This window comes from Ranitomeya imitator, chromosome 3, assembly GCF_032444005.1.
Source record: "Ranitomeya imitator isolate aRanImi1 chromosome 3, aRanImi1.pri, whole genome shotgun sequence".
Lineage (NCBI taxonomy): Eukaryota > Metazoa > Chordata > Amphibia > Anura > Dendrobatidae > Ranitomeya > Ranitomeya imitator.
Window position 1 is genome coordinate 140,567,510 of NC_091284.1, and position 14,688 is coordinate 140,582,197.

The 14,688-nt window shown below is 44.9% G+C and overlaps 1 protein-coding gene across 1 annotated transcript in view; it reads left to right on the plus strand.

Annotated features, from left to right (window-relative positions):
- Positions 1-4,775: 4,775 nt before the first annotated feature.
- Positions 4,776-14,688, plus strand: part of PDK3 (pyruvate dehydrogenase kinase 3) — an 83,204-nt gene continuing 73,291 nt past the window's right edge. Inside the window, exon 1 of the mRNA XM_069761535.1 lies at positions 4,776-5,103. Within this exon, the coding sequence (XP_069617636.1) occupies positions 4,998-5,103 (106 nt within the window). The 5' untranslated portion in view covers positions 4,776-4,997. The remainder of the gene's footprint in view (positions 5,104-14,688) is intronic.

The window sequence follows — 14,688 nt, forward strand, 5'->3', positions numbered from 1 at the left end:
GCAGGATGGGAGAACATATGGCTGACGCCAGGAATGAGACACACGGTGGCCAGGATGGGGAATATTATTACCATAGGGGCTAATTTAGGGATATTATTACTGCAGTGATGTATTTACTTTATTTTTTGAGGACACGGTTTTAAATGGGGGGGCGGTCTTGTTACTGTGTAGACTGACACTATGTCGCCTCTTTTTCTTCATGTGGTGTAATGTAGAAGTTGGGAAAAATTAAGTCATGTATTCTACAAGCAGAGCTCGAGATAACTGTGTTATTTCCTGCAGAGAGAAGTCCTGGCTGGATGAAATGATGGCGGTCTGTGCTGGATGAAAGATGAAGGACTTCACCTAGAGACGTCACTGGTGAGTCAGTGTTACCTATACACTGACACTATACACTGTATACTGTATACAGAGCTCCTGTGTATAATTTCACTAGTGATCACTGTATTATCTGTACACAGACACTGCATACTAAGTACAGATATCCTGTGTATAATGGCACTTATGGTGATAGTATGGTGCTTTTTTTTAAATTACTGATCAGAATTGTAGTATTCTGTCACTATGTGGTGGTAATATGTGGTCTGGACATGGTGTTGCGGTATTTGTTCCTTGTATGTGATATTATTCGATCACTGTGGTGGTAATATGCGGTCTGGTCATGGTGTAGCGGTATTTGTTCTTTGTATGTGATATTATTCGATCACTGTGGTGGAAATATGCGGTCTGGTCATGGTGTAGCGGTATTTGTTCATTGTATGTGATATTATTCGATCACTGTGGTGGTAATATGTCATCTGGTCATGGTGTAGCGGTATTTGTTCTTTGTATGTGATATTATTGGTCATTTTAAAAATTGAAAAATAAATAAAAATATACCTAAATTGTATTGCATATTTTAACAAATATTTAATAGGTTACAGTAGAGTAGGGCCCGGCCAAAAGTGTCTACCGTGTTATGGTGGCGGCTTAAAAAATCTTTTGGCCAAAATAAAAGCTGCTGGCTATGTATGTGATCTGGTGATGGGAACTGTTAATGTGTGATAGGTAAGAAGCGGAGTTTTTCCAAGAGAGAGCGGTGGGACTGTGGACAGTTCGAGGGGTGGAGCGTGGAGGCGGGGATGAGGTGGAGCCTGGGCGGAGTCTCGAGGGGGCCTAGAAAATTTTGCCAGTATGGGGCCCCGAAATTTCTAGTGGCAGCCCTGTTGAGGGACCTTTCCCGGCGCCTGCGCACTGCAGTACTTTGCTCTGCCCTCAACAGGGCAGACAAAGTACACCTGCGCACGAGACGCAGCGTGAACACAAGAAGAGGACATCATCATAAGAAGATGGGAGGCCCCGGAACAGACCGCGACGCCCATCGGACCAGAAAGGGACCGGGACCGCCCCTGGGTGAGTATAATCTAACCTCTTTTTCTCATCTTTCAGGATACATCGGGGGCTTATCTACAGCATAACAGAATGCTGTAGATAAGCCACTGATGCTGGTGGGCTTAGCTCACCTTCGATTTTGGGGGTGACAGGTTCCCTTTAAGCATAACAATAAACACATAGATCAACAGATACCAAAATGAATGAGGGCCCTGCTCGCAAGCTTACAATCTATGAGGTTGCATAATAACCAATTATATATTGATTGTGGGTGCACCTCTGTTTCAGATTTGTAGTGTAAAAGAAAGGGAAAAAGTGGGGAATGTGCTCTGGAAGCCGTGCTCTAGGTAACTGTGTTATTTTATGCAGAGACGAGTCCTGGCTGGAAAAAGTGACAGTGGTCTGCGCTGGATGAAACAGAAAAGCAAAGATGAAGGATTTCAGCTAGAGACGTCACTGGTGAGTCAGTGTGTTACCTGTACACTGACACTATACACTATATACTACATAGTAACATAGTTAGTAAGGCCGAAAAAAGACATTTGTCCATCCAGTTCAGCCTATATTCCATCATAATAAATCCCCAGATCTACGTCCTTCTACAGAACCTAATAATTGTATGATACAATATTGTTCTGCTCCAGGAAGACATCCAGGCCTCTCTTGAACCCCTGTACTAAATACAGAGCTCCTGTGTATAATGTCACTGGCAGTGGTGATCCCTGTATTACCTGTACCACAAGGAACAAAAAGACAGGGCCTCAATGGATGGTGAAAAAATAAGAGCTTACATTTATTCTGCCTCCTGTAGTGACGTTTCGGTCAACAGACCTTTATCAAGCACATGTACACTGACACTATATACAGAGCTCCTGTGTATAATGTCACCAGTGATCACTGTATTACCTGTACACTGACAGTATATACAGAGTTCCTGTATTCAATGGCACTTAGTATTGTGTATTAGTTTTTTTTTAAACTAATGATCAGTATTGTAGTATGCAGTCACTATGTGGTGGTAATATGTGGTCTAGCCATGGTGTGGCGGTATTTGTTCCTTGTATGTGGTATTATTCGGTCACTATGTAGTGGTAATATGTGGTCTGGTCATGGTGTGACGATATTTGTCCTTTGTATGTGGTATTAATGGTTGTTTAAAAAAAAAAGTAAATGTATGTCACTCGTTCCCTTAAAGAAAAATACATAAAAATATATTGATATTTAACAGTTTAGAGTAGGTTAGGGCCCGGCCGAAAGAGTCTACCCTGTCGTGGTGTCAGCTTAAAAATTCTTTTGGCCAGAACTAAAGCTGCTGGTTATGAATATGATCTGGTGTTTGATAGGAACTGTTAATATCTGATCGGTGAGGATGTGGTGGTGAAGTTGAGTTTTTCCAAGAGTAGGCGGTGGGACGGTGGAAGCGGAGCTGGTGTGGAGCCTGGGAGGAGTCTCAAGGGAACCCGAAAATTTTGCCAGTATGGGGCCCCGAAATTCCTAGTGGAAGCCCTAGTCTGTTTCATAAGCTGCAGACTGCAGCTTCTGGAGACTTCAGTGTGCTCATGCAGGCGGCGCGATTACATTATTGCCTCATGCCACTCTGTGAACCGGAAGAGAAAATGGAGGCTGCAGTGCCGGGAATCAGGATGAGGTGAGTATAAACTTCATTATTTTTTAATATGGACAACATAGGCCATCATTCTATATATATACAGTAGTTCTACTAAGGCGATGTTCACACGTTCAGTAGTTGACATCAATATTTGTAAGCCAAAACCAGGAGTGGATGATAAATACAGAAGTATTATTATAAGTGGTGATGTGTTTCTACAGGATGGGCCATTTATATGGATACACCTAAATAAAATTTGAATGGTTGGTGATATCAACTTCCTGTTTGTGGCACATTAGTATATTGGGAGGGGGAAAACTTTTCAAGATGGGTGTGGTGGCCATGACGGCCATTTTGAAGTCAGCCATTTTGGATCCAACTTTATTTCTTTCAATGGGAAGAGGGTCATGTGACACATCAAACTTATTGAGAATTTCACAAGAAAAACAATGGTGTGCTTGGTTTTAACATAACTTTATTCTTTTGTGAGTTATTTACAAGTTTCTGACCACCTATAAAATGTGTTGCCCATTGTGTTGGATTGTCAATGCAACCCTCTTCTCCCACTCTTGACACATCGATAGCAACACCGCAGAAGGAATGCTAGCACAGGCTTCCAGTATCCGTTGTTTCAGATGCTGCACATCTCGTATCTTCACAGCATAGACAATTGCCTTCAGATGACACCAAAGATAAAAGTCTAAGTGGATCAGATCAGGAGACGTTGATGGCCATTCAACTGGCGCACGACAACCCGCAACAGGCCCGCACGGCCACTGATCTCACAGCACCATTACAAAGGCAGTGACGCCCTGCATCATATTCAGTCACTGCAGCCTGGACCAAATGTGTTCTGGACATCACAGTGGGCAAATAACCAATTCTCTCAGATCTGAGTAAGTCACGGCAGCCTGGCCCAAATGGGCTGTATGCAAATCACATACTTCCGGTCACACGGCCGCCGGTCACAGTGAGCGGGACAAGTCTGCAGTCACATAGTCACATAGAGAGACTGCAGACTTGCCGCCTAAGTGCAGACAATTTAACCCTTAAAACAAAGCAGTAACTTATTCAGATCAGCGCACAGCTGCAATTTGCTCACTTTGATGGCAGCTTTTTTGATCAGTAACCGGTAACCCCTCCGTCAGCCTTAATAATAACCTACTTTTGTGCTGGTGCTGTGAGATCAGTGGCCCAAGGTGATTTAACCCTTTAAAACCACAAGTAACTTATTAAAATCTGTGATAAATTGCTATTTGCCCACTTTGATGCCCAGAACCCATTCGGGCCTGGCTGGGGCGCCCGGAGTTAGACGTGGGCATCAATGCCTGTGTGTCTGCAGAGTGAGCTCAGTGGCCAAAAGTCACCTAACCCTTTCAATACCGCCCTTTGGTGCCCATTTTTGCGCCAGTTTTATCATTTCTGTAGTGTAGTCCCATCAGGGCTCTCTCCATTGTATTTTATTGTGATTTCTGTTGATAAACCTGTAAGAACAGAAAAAAAACATTGCAGCATAAGAAACCACCGTCAGCACCGTGACGTCACCAGCTGGCAGCTCCCGTCCCTGGACATCGCTCACCACACGGCCGAGGTTCTCCAGTTCCCAGGTGACGTCAGAGCGCCCCGCCCACTGTTTACCTGCACAACCTTCCTGAATGAGAAAAAGGGCTTTCACACCTTAACCAATCAGGAACCAGGAAGCAATGGAGGGGCGGGGACTGAGTCGCTGGCACGCCCCATTCCTGCGGGCAGTGGCCGCGCTTTGTCTCCTCATGCAGGGATGCCACCAGAACGTGCTGTGTGCGGGCGCGCGCGGGCATGGGGGCGTGTCCAGGCCTCTGCCGCTGGGGTGGGCGGGCTCCAGTGATCGCTGGCCTAAGCCTTGGGCTTCTTGTTAGTGGCCGGCATTGTGCAGGGGGCGCAGTCAGCATCGGCGCTGTCCGTCCTGCGCTCCTGACTATGTGACAGCTGGCGGCGCCGGCATCCCTGCTGCGGTCCGCACCTCCGGAGCAGCATCATGAGGCTGTGTGCGACCCTGCTGAAGAGCACCGTCCCCAATCAGATCGAGTACTACTCCAAGTTCTCCCCCTCCCCGCTCTCCATCAAGCAGTTCCTGGATTTCGGTGAGTAGATGTGTGATGTCAGGTGTGATGACGTCATAGCGAGCAGATCCCACATCCTCCAGTGCAGGATCAGGTGGATGTGTCCCACCCATAGGATGCAGTGGTGGTATACCGAGATCCTAGGGGGCCGAGTATTGGGGCAGGTGTGCGGTCCCATCGGTGGTCCGGTCCCATCAGTCCGCCCATGGAGAACCCAGCTGACTCTACTTCTATAATTAAGGTCTAAGATCGGCCAATGAACCCTATATATATGATCCTCTGCGTCAGTTCTGTAGGTTCGGTTCCCTGCCGGGCTGTCAGTGCATGTTCAGCTCTGCAGGTTTGTCGTTTTGGGGTGCTGGAGGGTTATTTGAACCCCAATGTCGCCTTACGTAGAGCCGCTTTGTTTTTTACTTCCTGGCACTTGGCTTTATTCGTAGTCATGCGCGGATTTTTCATATATCATTCAAGTGTAAAATATGCAAATAAAACGTATCAGGACCACAGGAGAAAGTCTGGTTGCGGATTGAAATCACAGCGCCGGTCACCCAAAAAATCTGTTAAATATCGGAACGCACAATTCTTTTTTTTAACCTTTGAGATGTTCCTGCAGAGGCTGATGCGACAAGTCCTGGAATCGGCCGGCCCTCCGCAAATCCTTCACACTTGATTGGATCCATGAAAATAATTAACACAAAGTTTCTTTTTCTTATGCGCTTCATAAACTGCAGAAACCTTCACCTGGTCTGCTGAGACCCATTCCAGAGAGTTAGGCTACTTTCACATTAGCGTCGGACTCGGCCCGTCGCAGTGCGTCGGGCCGAGGTTCTGACGCTAGCAGTGAAACGGAGGCAGCGGATGCATTTTTCCTGCGCATCCGCTGCCCGATTGTAAGGTGCGGGGAGGTGAGGGCGGAGTTCCAGCTGCGCATGCGCGGTCGGAAAAAGCGGTCCGTCGGCAGCAAAAAACGTTACATGTAACGTTTTTTGCTCCCGGCGGTCCGCCACAACACGGCGCAACCGTCGCACGACGGTTGCAACGTGTGGCAATGCGTCGCTAATGTTAATCTATGGGGCAAAAACGCATCCTGCAGACAACTTTGCAGGATGCGTTTTTTCCCCTAAACGACGCATTGCGACGTATTGCAAAAAACGCCAGTGTGAAAGTAGCCTATGAGGGGGATACGTGGGATCCAGGACCTGCCCGGAGATGAGGGCTCAGCGGTTATAGAGAGCGGTTCTTAGCCGCCGCTAAACTCGGGCAATTTACACAGAACATGAGTACAATGTTGTATGGTGACAGCCAAGAAATGGTTAATGGCCCTTAAAGTCAGATGGCCTCTTTCACACTTCCGTCTTTCATCTCCCGTCACGATCCGTCGAGTTTTGACAAAACAGGATCCTGCAAATTTTTCTGCAGGATCCTGTTTTTTCTCATAGACTTGTATTAGCGACGGATTGTAACATAGTAACATAGTTAGTAAGGCCGAAAAAAGACATTTGTCCATCCAGTTCAGCCTATATTCCATCATAATAAATCCCCAGATCTACGTCCTTCTACAGAACCTAATTGTATGATACAATATTGTTCTGCTCCAGGAAGACATCCAGGCCTCTCTTGAACCCCTCGACTGAGTTCGCCATCACCACCTCCTCAGGCAAGCAATTCCAGATTCTCACTGCCCTAACAGTAAAGAATCCTCTTCTATGCTGGTGGAAAAACCTTCTCTCCTCCATTGTGATGGATGGCCATCCGTATCATCCGTCGTGCACTGGATCCGTCAGAAAATAACTGTCCGTGGGGCGGAGAAAATGTTCAGAGGAACGTTTTTTTCTGCACGTCGGAAAATCGCTCAGTGACGGGTCCTGCGCTGCCCGTCGGCGGCTATAATGGAAGCCTATGGACGCAGGATCCGTCGCTGTCCGTCACACACAGGAATCCAGCGACGTATCGCGTTTTTTCATTCTGAGCATGCCTGGAACCATTTTTCAACTCTGGAAAAGCTCTCTCTCTCGGAACTCGTTTGACGCATCCGTCACGACACTAGATGCGTTACACACGTTTATCACTATATCCACAACATCCGTCGATACGTCACTTCGCTGCATTATGACGCACCCCGAACAACGGAAGTGTGAAAGAAGCCTTCTATGTGATGCTTGGAGCTTCTCGGCACTTTTTTTTTTCACCTTATATTAATTAACATAGTTGTCCACTTCTGGACAACGTCTCATACCCCTCGCTTGGCCCCCCTTAAAATAAAGTCTATACTCGCCACCGGTGTCGGCGCCATTCCCTCAGTGTCGGCACTCCATCTCCCAGGGTTCCCGTGCTGTTGTTGTGACGCGTCACCCAATCAGCACCAGCGTCACTGTCCCCGCCTCCTGTCGAATTGAGCAGGAAGAGGAAGTCCGATAGCAGCAGCAGTCCGGATTTCCTCTTCCTGTTCAATTTGTCCGCAGGCGGGGACAGTGATGCTGGCGCTGATTGGGTACTGGCGTCACGTGTTACAGCAGCAGCATTGGAGCCCTGAGAGTGTGAGGGTTAACACCGCAGGAACAGCGCCATCAAGGGAGGTGAGTATAGGCTTTATTATGTTATGGTGGCCAAACATTTAGATCACGAAGGGGCTGTCCTAATAGTGTACAACCCCTTCAAAGGGAATATGTCAGCAAGGGTTTTGCTACTGCACTCTGAAAGTAGTATGATGTAGGGGCAAAGACCCTGATTCCAGCCATGTGTCACTTGCTGGACTGCTTTCCTCAGTCTTGTTAAAATCTACAGATTTGTTATGTGCTACAGATCTATCAATTCTCTGAATGCTGAGCTCTCTATAAACCCGACCACACCACTGATTGGCAGCTTTCTGTGTACACTGTGCATAGGCAGAAAGCTGCCAAGGTGTGGGCAGGGTTGTGCTACGTGGCAGCAGACTTGCTAGCCCTCTAGTGATAATCTCCTTCTGATAAAATACTACAGCTATCAGCCCAATAAGTGACACATTACTAGAATTAGTCTCTGTCTCTACATTATCCTGCTCTAGGAGTAGGTGGAAATACCTTGGTGACAGATTCCCTTTAACTATATAAAGAAATAATTGCTGTGTTATTGATGCATGGTATCCCTGCCACAAGTAGTAATTACCTGTTCATTAGGGTTGCTGAGGTCACAAGACCTAATTCCTCAAATTATCCATCTACGACGTGGTCTGAATCAGCAACTGCATTTACTTGAGCACATGGATAATGCGGTCACATGACACTGTAGGGATGTGATGGCTGCAAGACTGGGCCTTCTCTTCTCCTTGCTAGATGAGGAGACTTAATCGCTGTCTACAAATATCTGAGGGGCTGTCACAGTGTAGCGGGATCATCCTTATGCACATTTGCACATAAAAACAGAAGAAGCAATGGGATGAAACTGAAAGGGAGATGATACAGATTAGATATTAGAAAAAACTTTTTGACAGTGAGGGTGATCAATGAGGGGAACAGGCTGCCACGAGAGGTGGTGAGTTCTCCTTCAATGGAAGACATCAAACAGAGGCTGGACAACATCTGTCTGAGATGGTTTAGTGAATCCTGCATTGAGCGGGGGGTTGGACACGACGACCCCCGGAGGCCCCTTCCAACTCTAACATTCTATGATTCTATCAAAACTCTCCTTGTTGCTCATAGCCGCTAAAGCTCGGCTTCCATTTTTTTTTTTTTTAAAACCGTTCTGGTAAAATGAGGGCTGCTCTGTGATTAGTTGTAATAAGCAACAACGATAGAAGTTTTTACTATATCTTCTGCCCCCCCCCCCCAGCCGCATTGTGTTCACAGTTCGTAAGTCCTACAAAAAGGTCAAAGAAAATTAGATCACAACCACCGATCCTGTGGAGTGGAGCTGTGTGCCCTCCATGTACAGTATCTGGCGGTCACTGACATTGTCCCCTAGAACCTGTAGCTGCTAGTGGAGGAGAACATTGGGCATAAGACATGGCATGTATTCTACGGTACACCTCCGGTGCATCTGAGCCCTACTATGGCTGCACAAGCCGGAGCCATATTAATAACCAGGGCATGAGGCCTCGCACTTTACTATCGTCATCCAGACAGTGCTGGTAAAGTGAGGCTCTGTTGAAAATATCTAGAAAAGCATATCTACAAGACTGATATTACAGCATCTGAGATCCCGCACTCGGGATCATGCTACCTACCCTGCTCACCTCCTGACCATGTGTGAGGCTTCTCTGGTATTAGGACAACTAAATAATGAGTCTGCACAGTTGTCTCAGCAGCGTCAACTGGTCGGCCAGTAAATTGACCTGTCCATAGGAATTACAAAGGAGCTAGTAAGTCAGGACTGCATGGCCGTCATAGACATCTTAGATCACCATCTTCTTGCTCTTGGTTCCTCCAAGGTCACTGGGTCATTGGGAGGATAGTCACATCCTCCTGCTGCTTCCACATTCTGCATGTGGAACTGATCAGACTCCATCGCTCGTGATGCCCCAGATGTCATTACTACACGTCTACTGTGATCTCGGCACGATTCACATTTTACGAAGTTCAGATTTTCTGGAGTATTTTTTTGACTCCTCAGGATGACTCAGCAAGCGCTCTTCCTCTATTCTTCACCGTCCAAAGACGCAGTATGACTGTACCATCGCTCGTAAAATCATGAGCTAGACATTATTATCATTTCTGAGGCTTTGCTGAAGTAGCAGAATATTTTAGGTCTGAGCAAATTTTAATCACTGTAGAATTAGAGGAAAAATTTACTAAGTTTTAATATTTACACTGCTGTTTTTCGAAGTACTAATAACTTGACCATCTTTATCCACTCAAACCAGCAATATAAGAATGCCATGGGATAAAAAATATAGAAAGATAACACAGAAGCTCACAATATGACATTTATAGAGGTTTTCACAACTAAAGGAGACTTCTCGTGGCTTGTAATGGTTACAGCACAGATATTGAAGTTGGCAATGTGAGAGCATGCTCCTTTCTGCTGTATGAAAATGAATCTTCACAAAAAATAAATATTATATATATATATAATTTTTTTTTTTTTTTCGGAATAAAAAGTTGTTTGTTTTAAATTCGCCGTGGCCTCGCTCTCCATATTCTTGTATCGAGGGAGGCTGCACCCGCTAGTGAGCTGTGTCACTAGACGGGGCGCGGACTCACTGAATACAAGTGTATGGAGAGCGCGACCACACCAACTGGCTAGAAGTGTGCATAACTCATACATGCCCTTCAGTCTCAACTCTGGCGTACAGTGCGTGCGCTGGCGAGATTCATGAGTCTGCAGTCATCCAGAGTGACTGTAAACTTAGAGGTTTGGGCTAGAAAACCTATTTAACACGCACTTTGACTTAACATAAGTGATCAGATGATTTTCACTATGGATGTACACTTCTCATTGTATGACGTTGCCCAGTCGTAAGCAGACAGCAAAACAATGGAAAAAGAGTATGTCTTGGAGCAGGCTTCTCAGTGTGTGAGATATAGTCATAAAACTGTGATCTCCTGCATGATTAGAAAGTGGTGGGAGTAGAGTGCAGATAAGGCCCAGAGTGAGGAGAGGGGAAGCACAGCTGAGTTTAGCTATGTCACACTACAAGCCCTTCTATCAGACCTCCTTCTTTTCATAGCATTGTCCCTTCTATTGTACTTCACCTTAATCCACACTGACTATTGTCTGATGAAAGCTCAAAGGTGTCACTATAACACTTGTGTAAAAAAAAAAAAATGTGGTAAATGTAGCATTGCTCCTTGTTAACACAGCATGGATTCAATACCGTGGAATATTGACAAAAAAAGAAAGAAAAGGATCCATATGGCCGTTTAAATAAAAAAATATGTACCTTTATTTCACATGGTTAAAAAAGGGTGGTCCAGACAATTTAACCAAAAAACAAAACATGCCCATTCTGATGCACGTTTCTGGCCAAAGCCCTTGACGTTCAATTCAAATTGTGATGTTTATATTATGGATTTAATAATGTATTTTTTCCACTTTAAAAATAAAATGCATTTTTATAAAAAAGTAATTAATGTTTAAATTCTTTCTTTTTTATATTTCCCCAAAGGCCGCATTTGCCAGATACAGTGGGGCAAAAAAGTATTTAGTCAGTCAGCAATAGTGCAAGTTCCACCACTTAAAAAGATGAGAGGCGTCTGTAATTTACATCATAGGTAGACCTCAACTATGGGAGACAAACTGAGAAAAAAAAATCCAGAAAATCACATTGTCTGTTTTTTTAACATTTTATTTGCATATTATGGTGGAAAATAAGTATTTGGTCCGAAACAAACAATCAAGATTTCTGGCTCTCACAGACCTGTAACTTCTTCTTTAAGAGTCTCCTCTTTCCTCCACTCATTACCTGTAGTAATGGCACCTGTTTAAACTTGTTATCAGTATAAAAAGACACCTGTGCACACCCTCAAACAGTCTGACTCCAAACTCCACTATGGTGAAGACCAAAGAGCTGTCAAAGTACACCAGAAACAAAATTGTAGCCCTGCACCAGGCTGGGAAGACTGAATCTGCAATAGCCAACCAGCTTGGAGTGAAGAAATCAACAGTGGGAGCAATAATTAGAAAATGGAAGACATACAAGACCACTGATAATCTCCCTCGATCTGGGGTCCACGCAAAATCCCACCCCGTGGGGTCAGAATGATCACAAGAACGGTGGGCAAAAATCCCAGAACGACGCGTGGGGACCTAGTGAATGAACTGCAGAGAGCTGGGACAAATGTAACAAGGCCTACCATAAGTAACACACTACGCCACCATGGACTCAGATCCTGCAGTGCCAGACGTGTCCCACTGCTTAAGCCAGTACATGTCCGGGCCCGTCTGAAGTTTGCTAGAGAGCATTTGGATGATCCAGAGGAGTTTTGGGAGAATGTCCTATGGTCTGATGAAACCAAACTGGAACTGTTTGGTAGAAACACAACTTGTCGTGTTTGGAGGAAAAAGAATACTGAGTTGCATCCATCAAACACCATACCTACTGTAAAGCATGGTGGTGGAAACATCATGCTTTGGGGCTGTTTCTCTGCAAAGGGGCCAGGACGACTGATCCGGGTACATGAAAGAATGAATGGGGCCATGTATCATGAGATTTTGAGTGCAAACCTCCTTCCATCAGCAAGGGCATTGAAGATGAAACGTGGCTGGGTCTTTCAACATGACAATGATCCAAAGCTCACCGCCAGGGCAACGAAGGAGTGGCTTCGTAAGAAGCATTTCAAGGTCCTGGAGTGGCCTAGCCAGTCTCCAGATCGCAACCCTATAGAAAACCTTTGGAGGGAGTTGAAAGTCCGTGTTGCCAAGCGAAAAGCCAAAAACATCACTGCTCTAGAGGAGATCTGCATGGAGGAATGGGCCAACATACCAACAACAGTGTGTGGCAACCTTGTGAAGACTTACAGAAAACGTTTGACCTCTGTCATTGCCAACAAAGGATATATTACAAAGTATTGAGATGAAATTTTGTTTCTGACCAAATACTTATTTTCCACCATAATATGCAAATAAATTGTTAAAAAAACAGACAATGTGATTTTCTGGATTTTTTTTTTCTCAGTTTGTCTCCCATAGTTGAGGTCTACCTATGATGTAAATTACAGACGCCTCTCATCTTTTTAAGTGGTGGAACTTGCACTATTGCTGACTGACTAAATACTTTTTTGCCCCACTGTATATGCCTCGCCTCAATTATGGCTGGTGGAAAATTTCACGCTGTTTCATCCTGTTTTTTGATATAGAAATATACTTTTGCGAATTTCACTCCTCTACATTCTGTCGCTTATTTGCTATTTCCCCTGGATTTCTTTCTGCATAGCCTCCATGTGTCGTGAATATGTAGTCCTGTATATATTCCGTTATTTTTTTTTTTTCATGAATATGTATTATATGCTAATGTATGTTGTGATGTCACATAAGTGCAACCCTTTTATGTAGTTCTTCTGCTGGTGGTATGCCACATTTTATGACTAAGGGCTTCGGCCAGAATCGCGCATCAGAATGGGCACGTTTGTTTTGTTTTTTTAATTGTCTGCATACATCTTTTTTTTTTTTTTTTTTAACCATGTGAAATAAAGCTACACATTTTTATTCATATGGCCATGTGGATCCTTTTCTTTTTTTTCTTTTCTTTTTTTTATATTACACCTGCGTATTTTGTGTTCACAGCAACTCGTAATAGCTGTGCAGAGAGAGCAGATTGGGCTCCTGCTGTGTGAGACATAGTTACAACCTGCTCATATGGTCTTATCTTAAAGATGCCAGTCACCTGTGCTCTACTCCCACTACTTTCTAATTGTGGGAGGCTAGACCAGGAAGATAGGGCTGTATCATCACATTTCATACCCTGAATAACCTGCTCTAAGCGGTTATGGGGGTGTGATCTTTTTCTACTGTGCATTGCTGCCTGCTTATGATTGGTCAGCATTATACTGGGAGAAGTACATGTGCCCAGCCAAAATAAAATTAATAATTATTATATTGTGTTCAATTCAACATGAAAAATGGAGTGGAAGGTCCTCTCTAACTCCTTCACGACCTTTTGATATACTTATTAGTGATGAGCGAATGTGCTCGGGTGTCATCCGGGTAACTTGGACGTGCTCGGATAATATGTTCAAATCCCTGTGGCTGTTAGCCCCTGTCTAACAGCTTCAAAACGTAGCCGTAGGGACTCGAACGTATTATCCAAGCCCAAGATACCTGGACAGCACCCGAGCATGTTCGGCTAGCACGTTATCCGAGAACGTTCGCCCATCACTAATGCCTATACAACATGGTCCGGTAGGTGTTCCCGACCTTTGACATATAGTTACGTCATGGCGATTGTGCATGGCACAGGACCTGTTCCAGCACGATTGCAGCTTACATGATAGCCAAGCCCCAGTTGTCACAGCCAGGTGAGGTGCCTGCACTGTCCCTGGCTGTTTAACCCCCCAAATGCATAGATCAATATCAATCACAGCATTTGAACAGGAAGGGGGCTCCCTCTCCCATCTGATCGACATCATCACGAGGACCCGATTGTTGTCATGGCGACCTCTTGCAGCGATGGTGGCCTGCTTGGACGATGCCAGGAGCATGGTCTAGGAAGCTTCTGACTGGTATAATGCATTGCTGTGTAGTGTGGCTAAGCAGTACGGTACAGCCACATATGGGGGTATTGCCACATTCGCCAGACAGTGTGTGACAAATTTTGGTGCCATTTTCTCCAATTTTCCCATGTGAAAAATGTAAAATCAGTGGCTAAAACAATTTTTTTTTTTGTGGTAAAAAGGTCTTTTTTTCTTTTTTTTTCTTCTTCTTCCCTGCCCAACAGTATAAAATTCTGTGACACCCGTGGAGTTAGTATGATCACTGCAAACCTAAAATAATTCATTGTGGGGTATAGTTTGTAAAATGGAGTCACTTATGGTGGGGGGTTATTCTGGCACCTCAGGGTCTCTCTCAGTGGGCCATGACACCCACAAACAATAACAGTGAAATCTGCGCTATAATACGACGCTCCTTCCCTTCCGAGCTGTGCCACTCTGCCTGACTGCATGTAGGGTAGATTACACAAGAAACTGAGAGAAC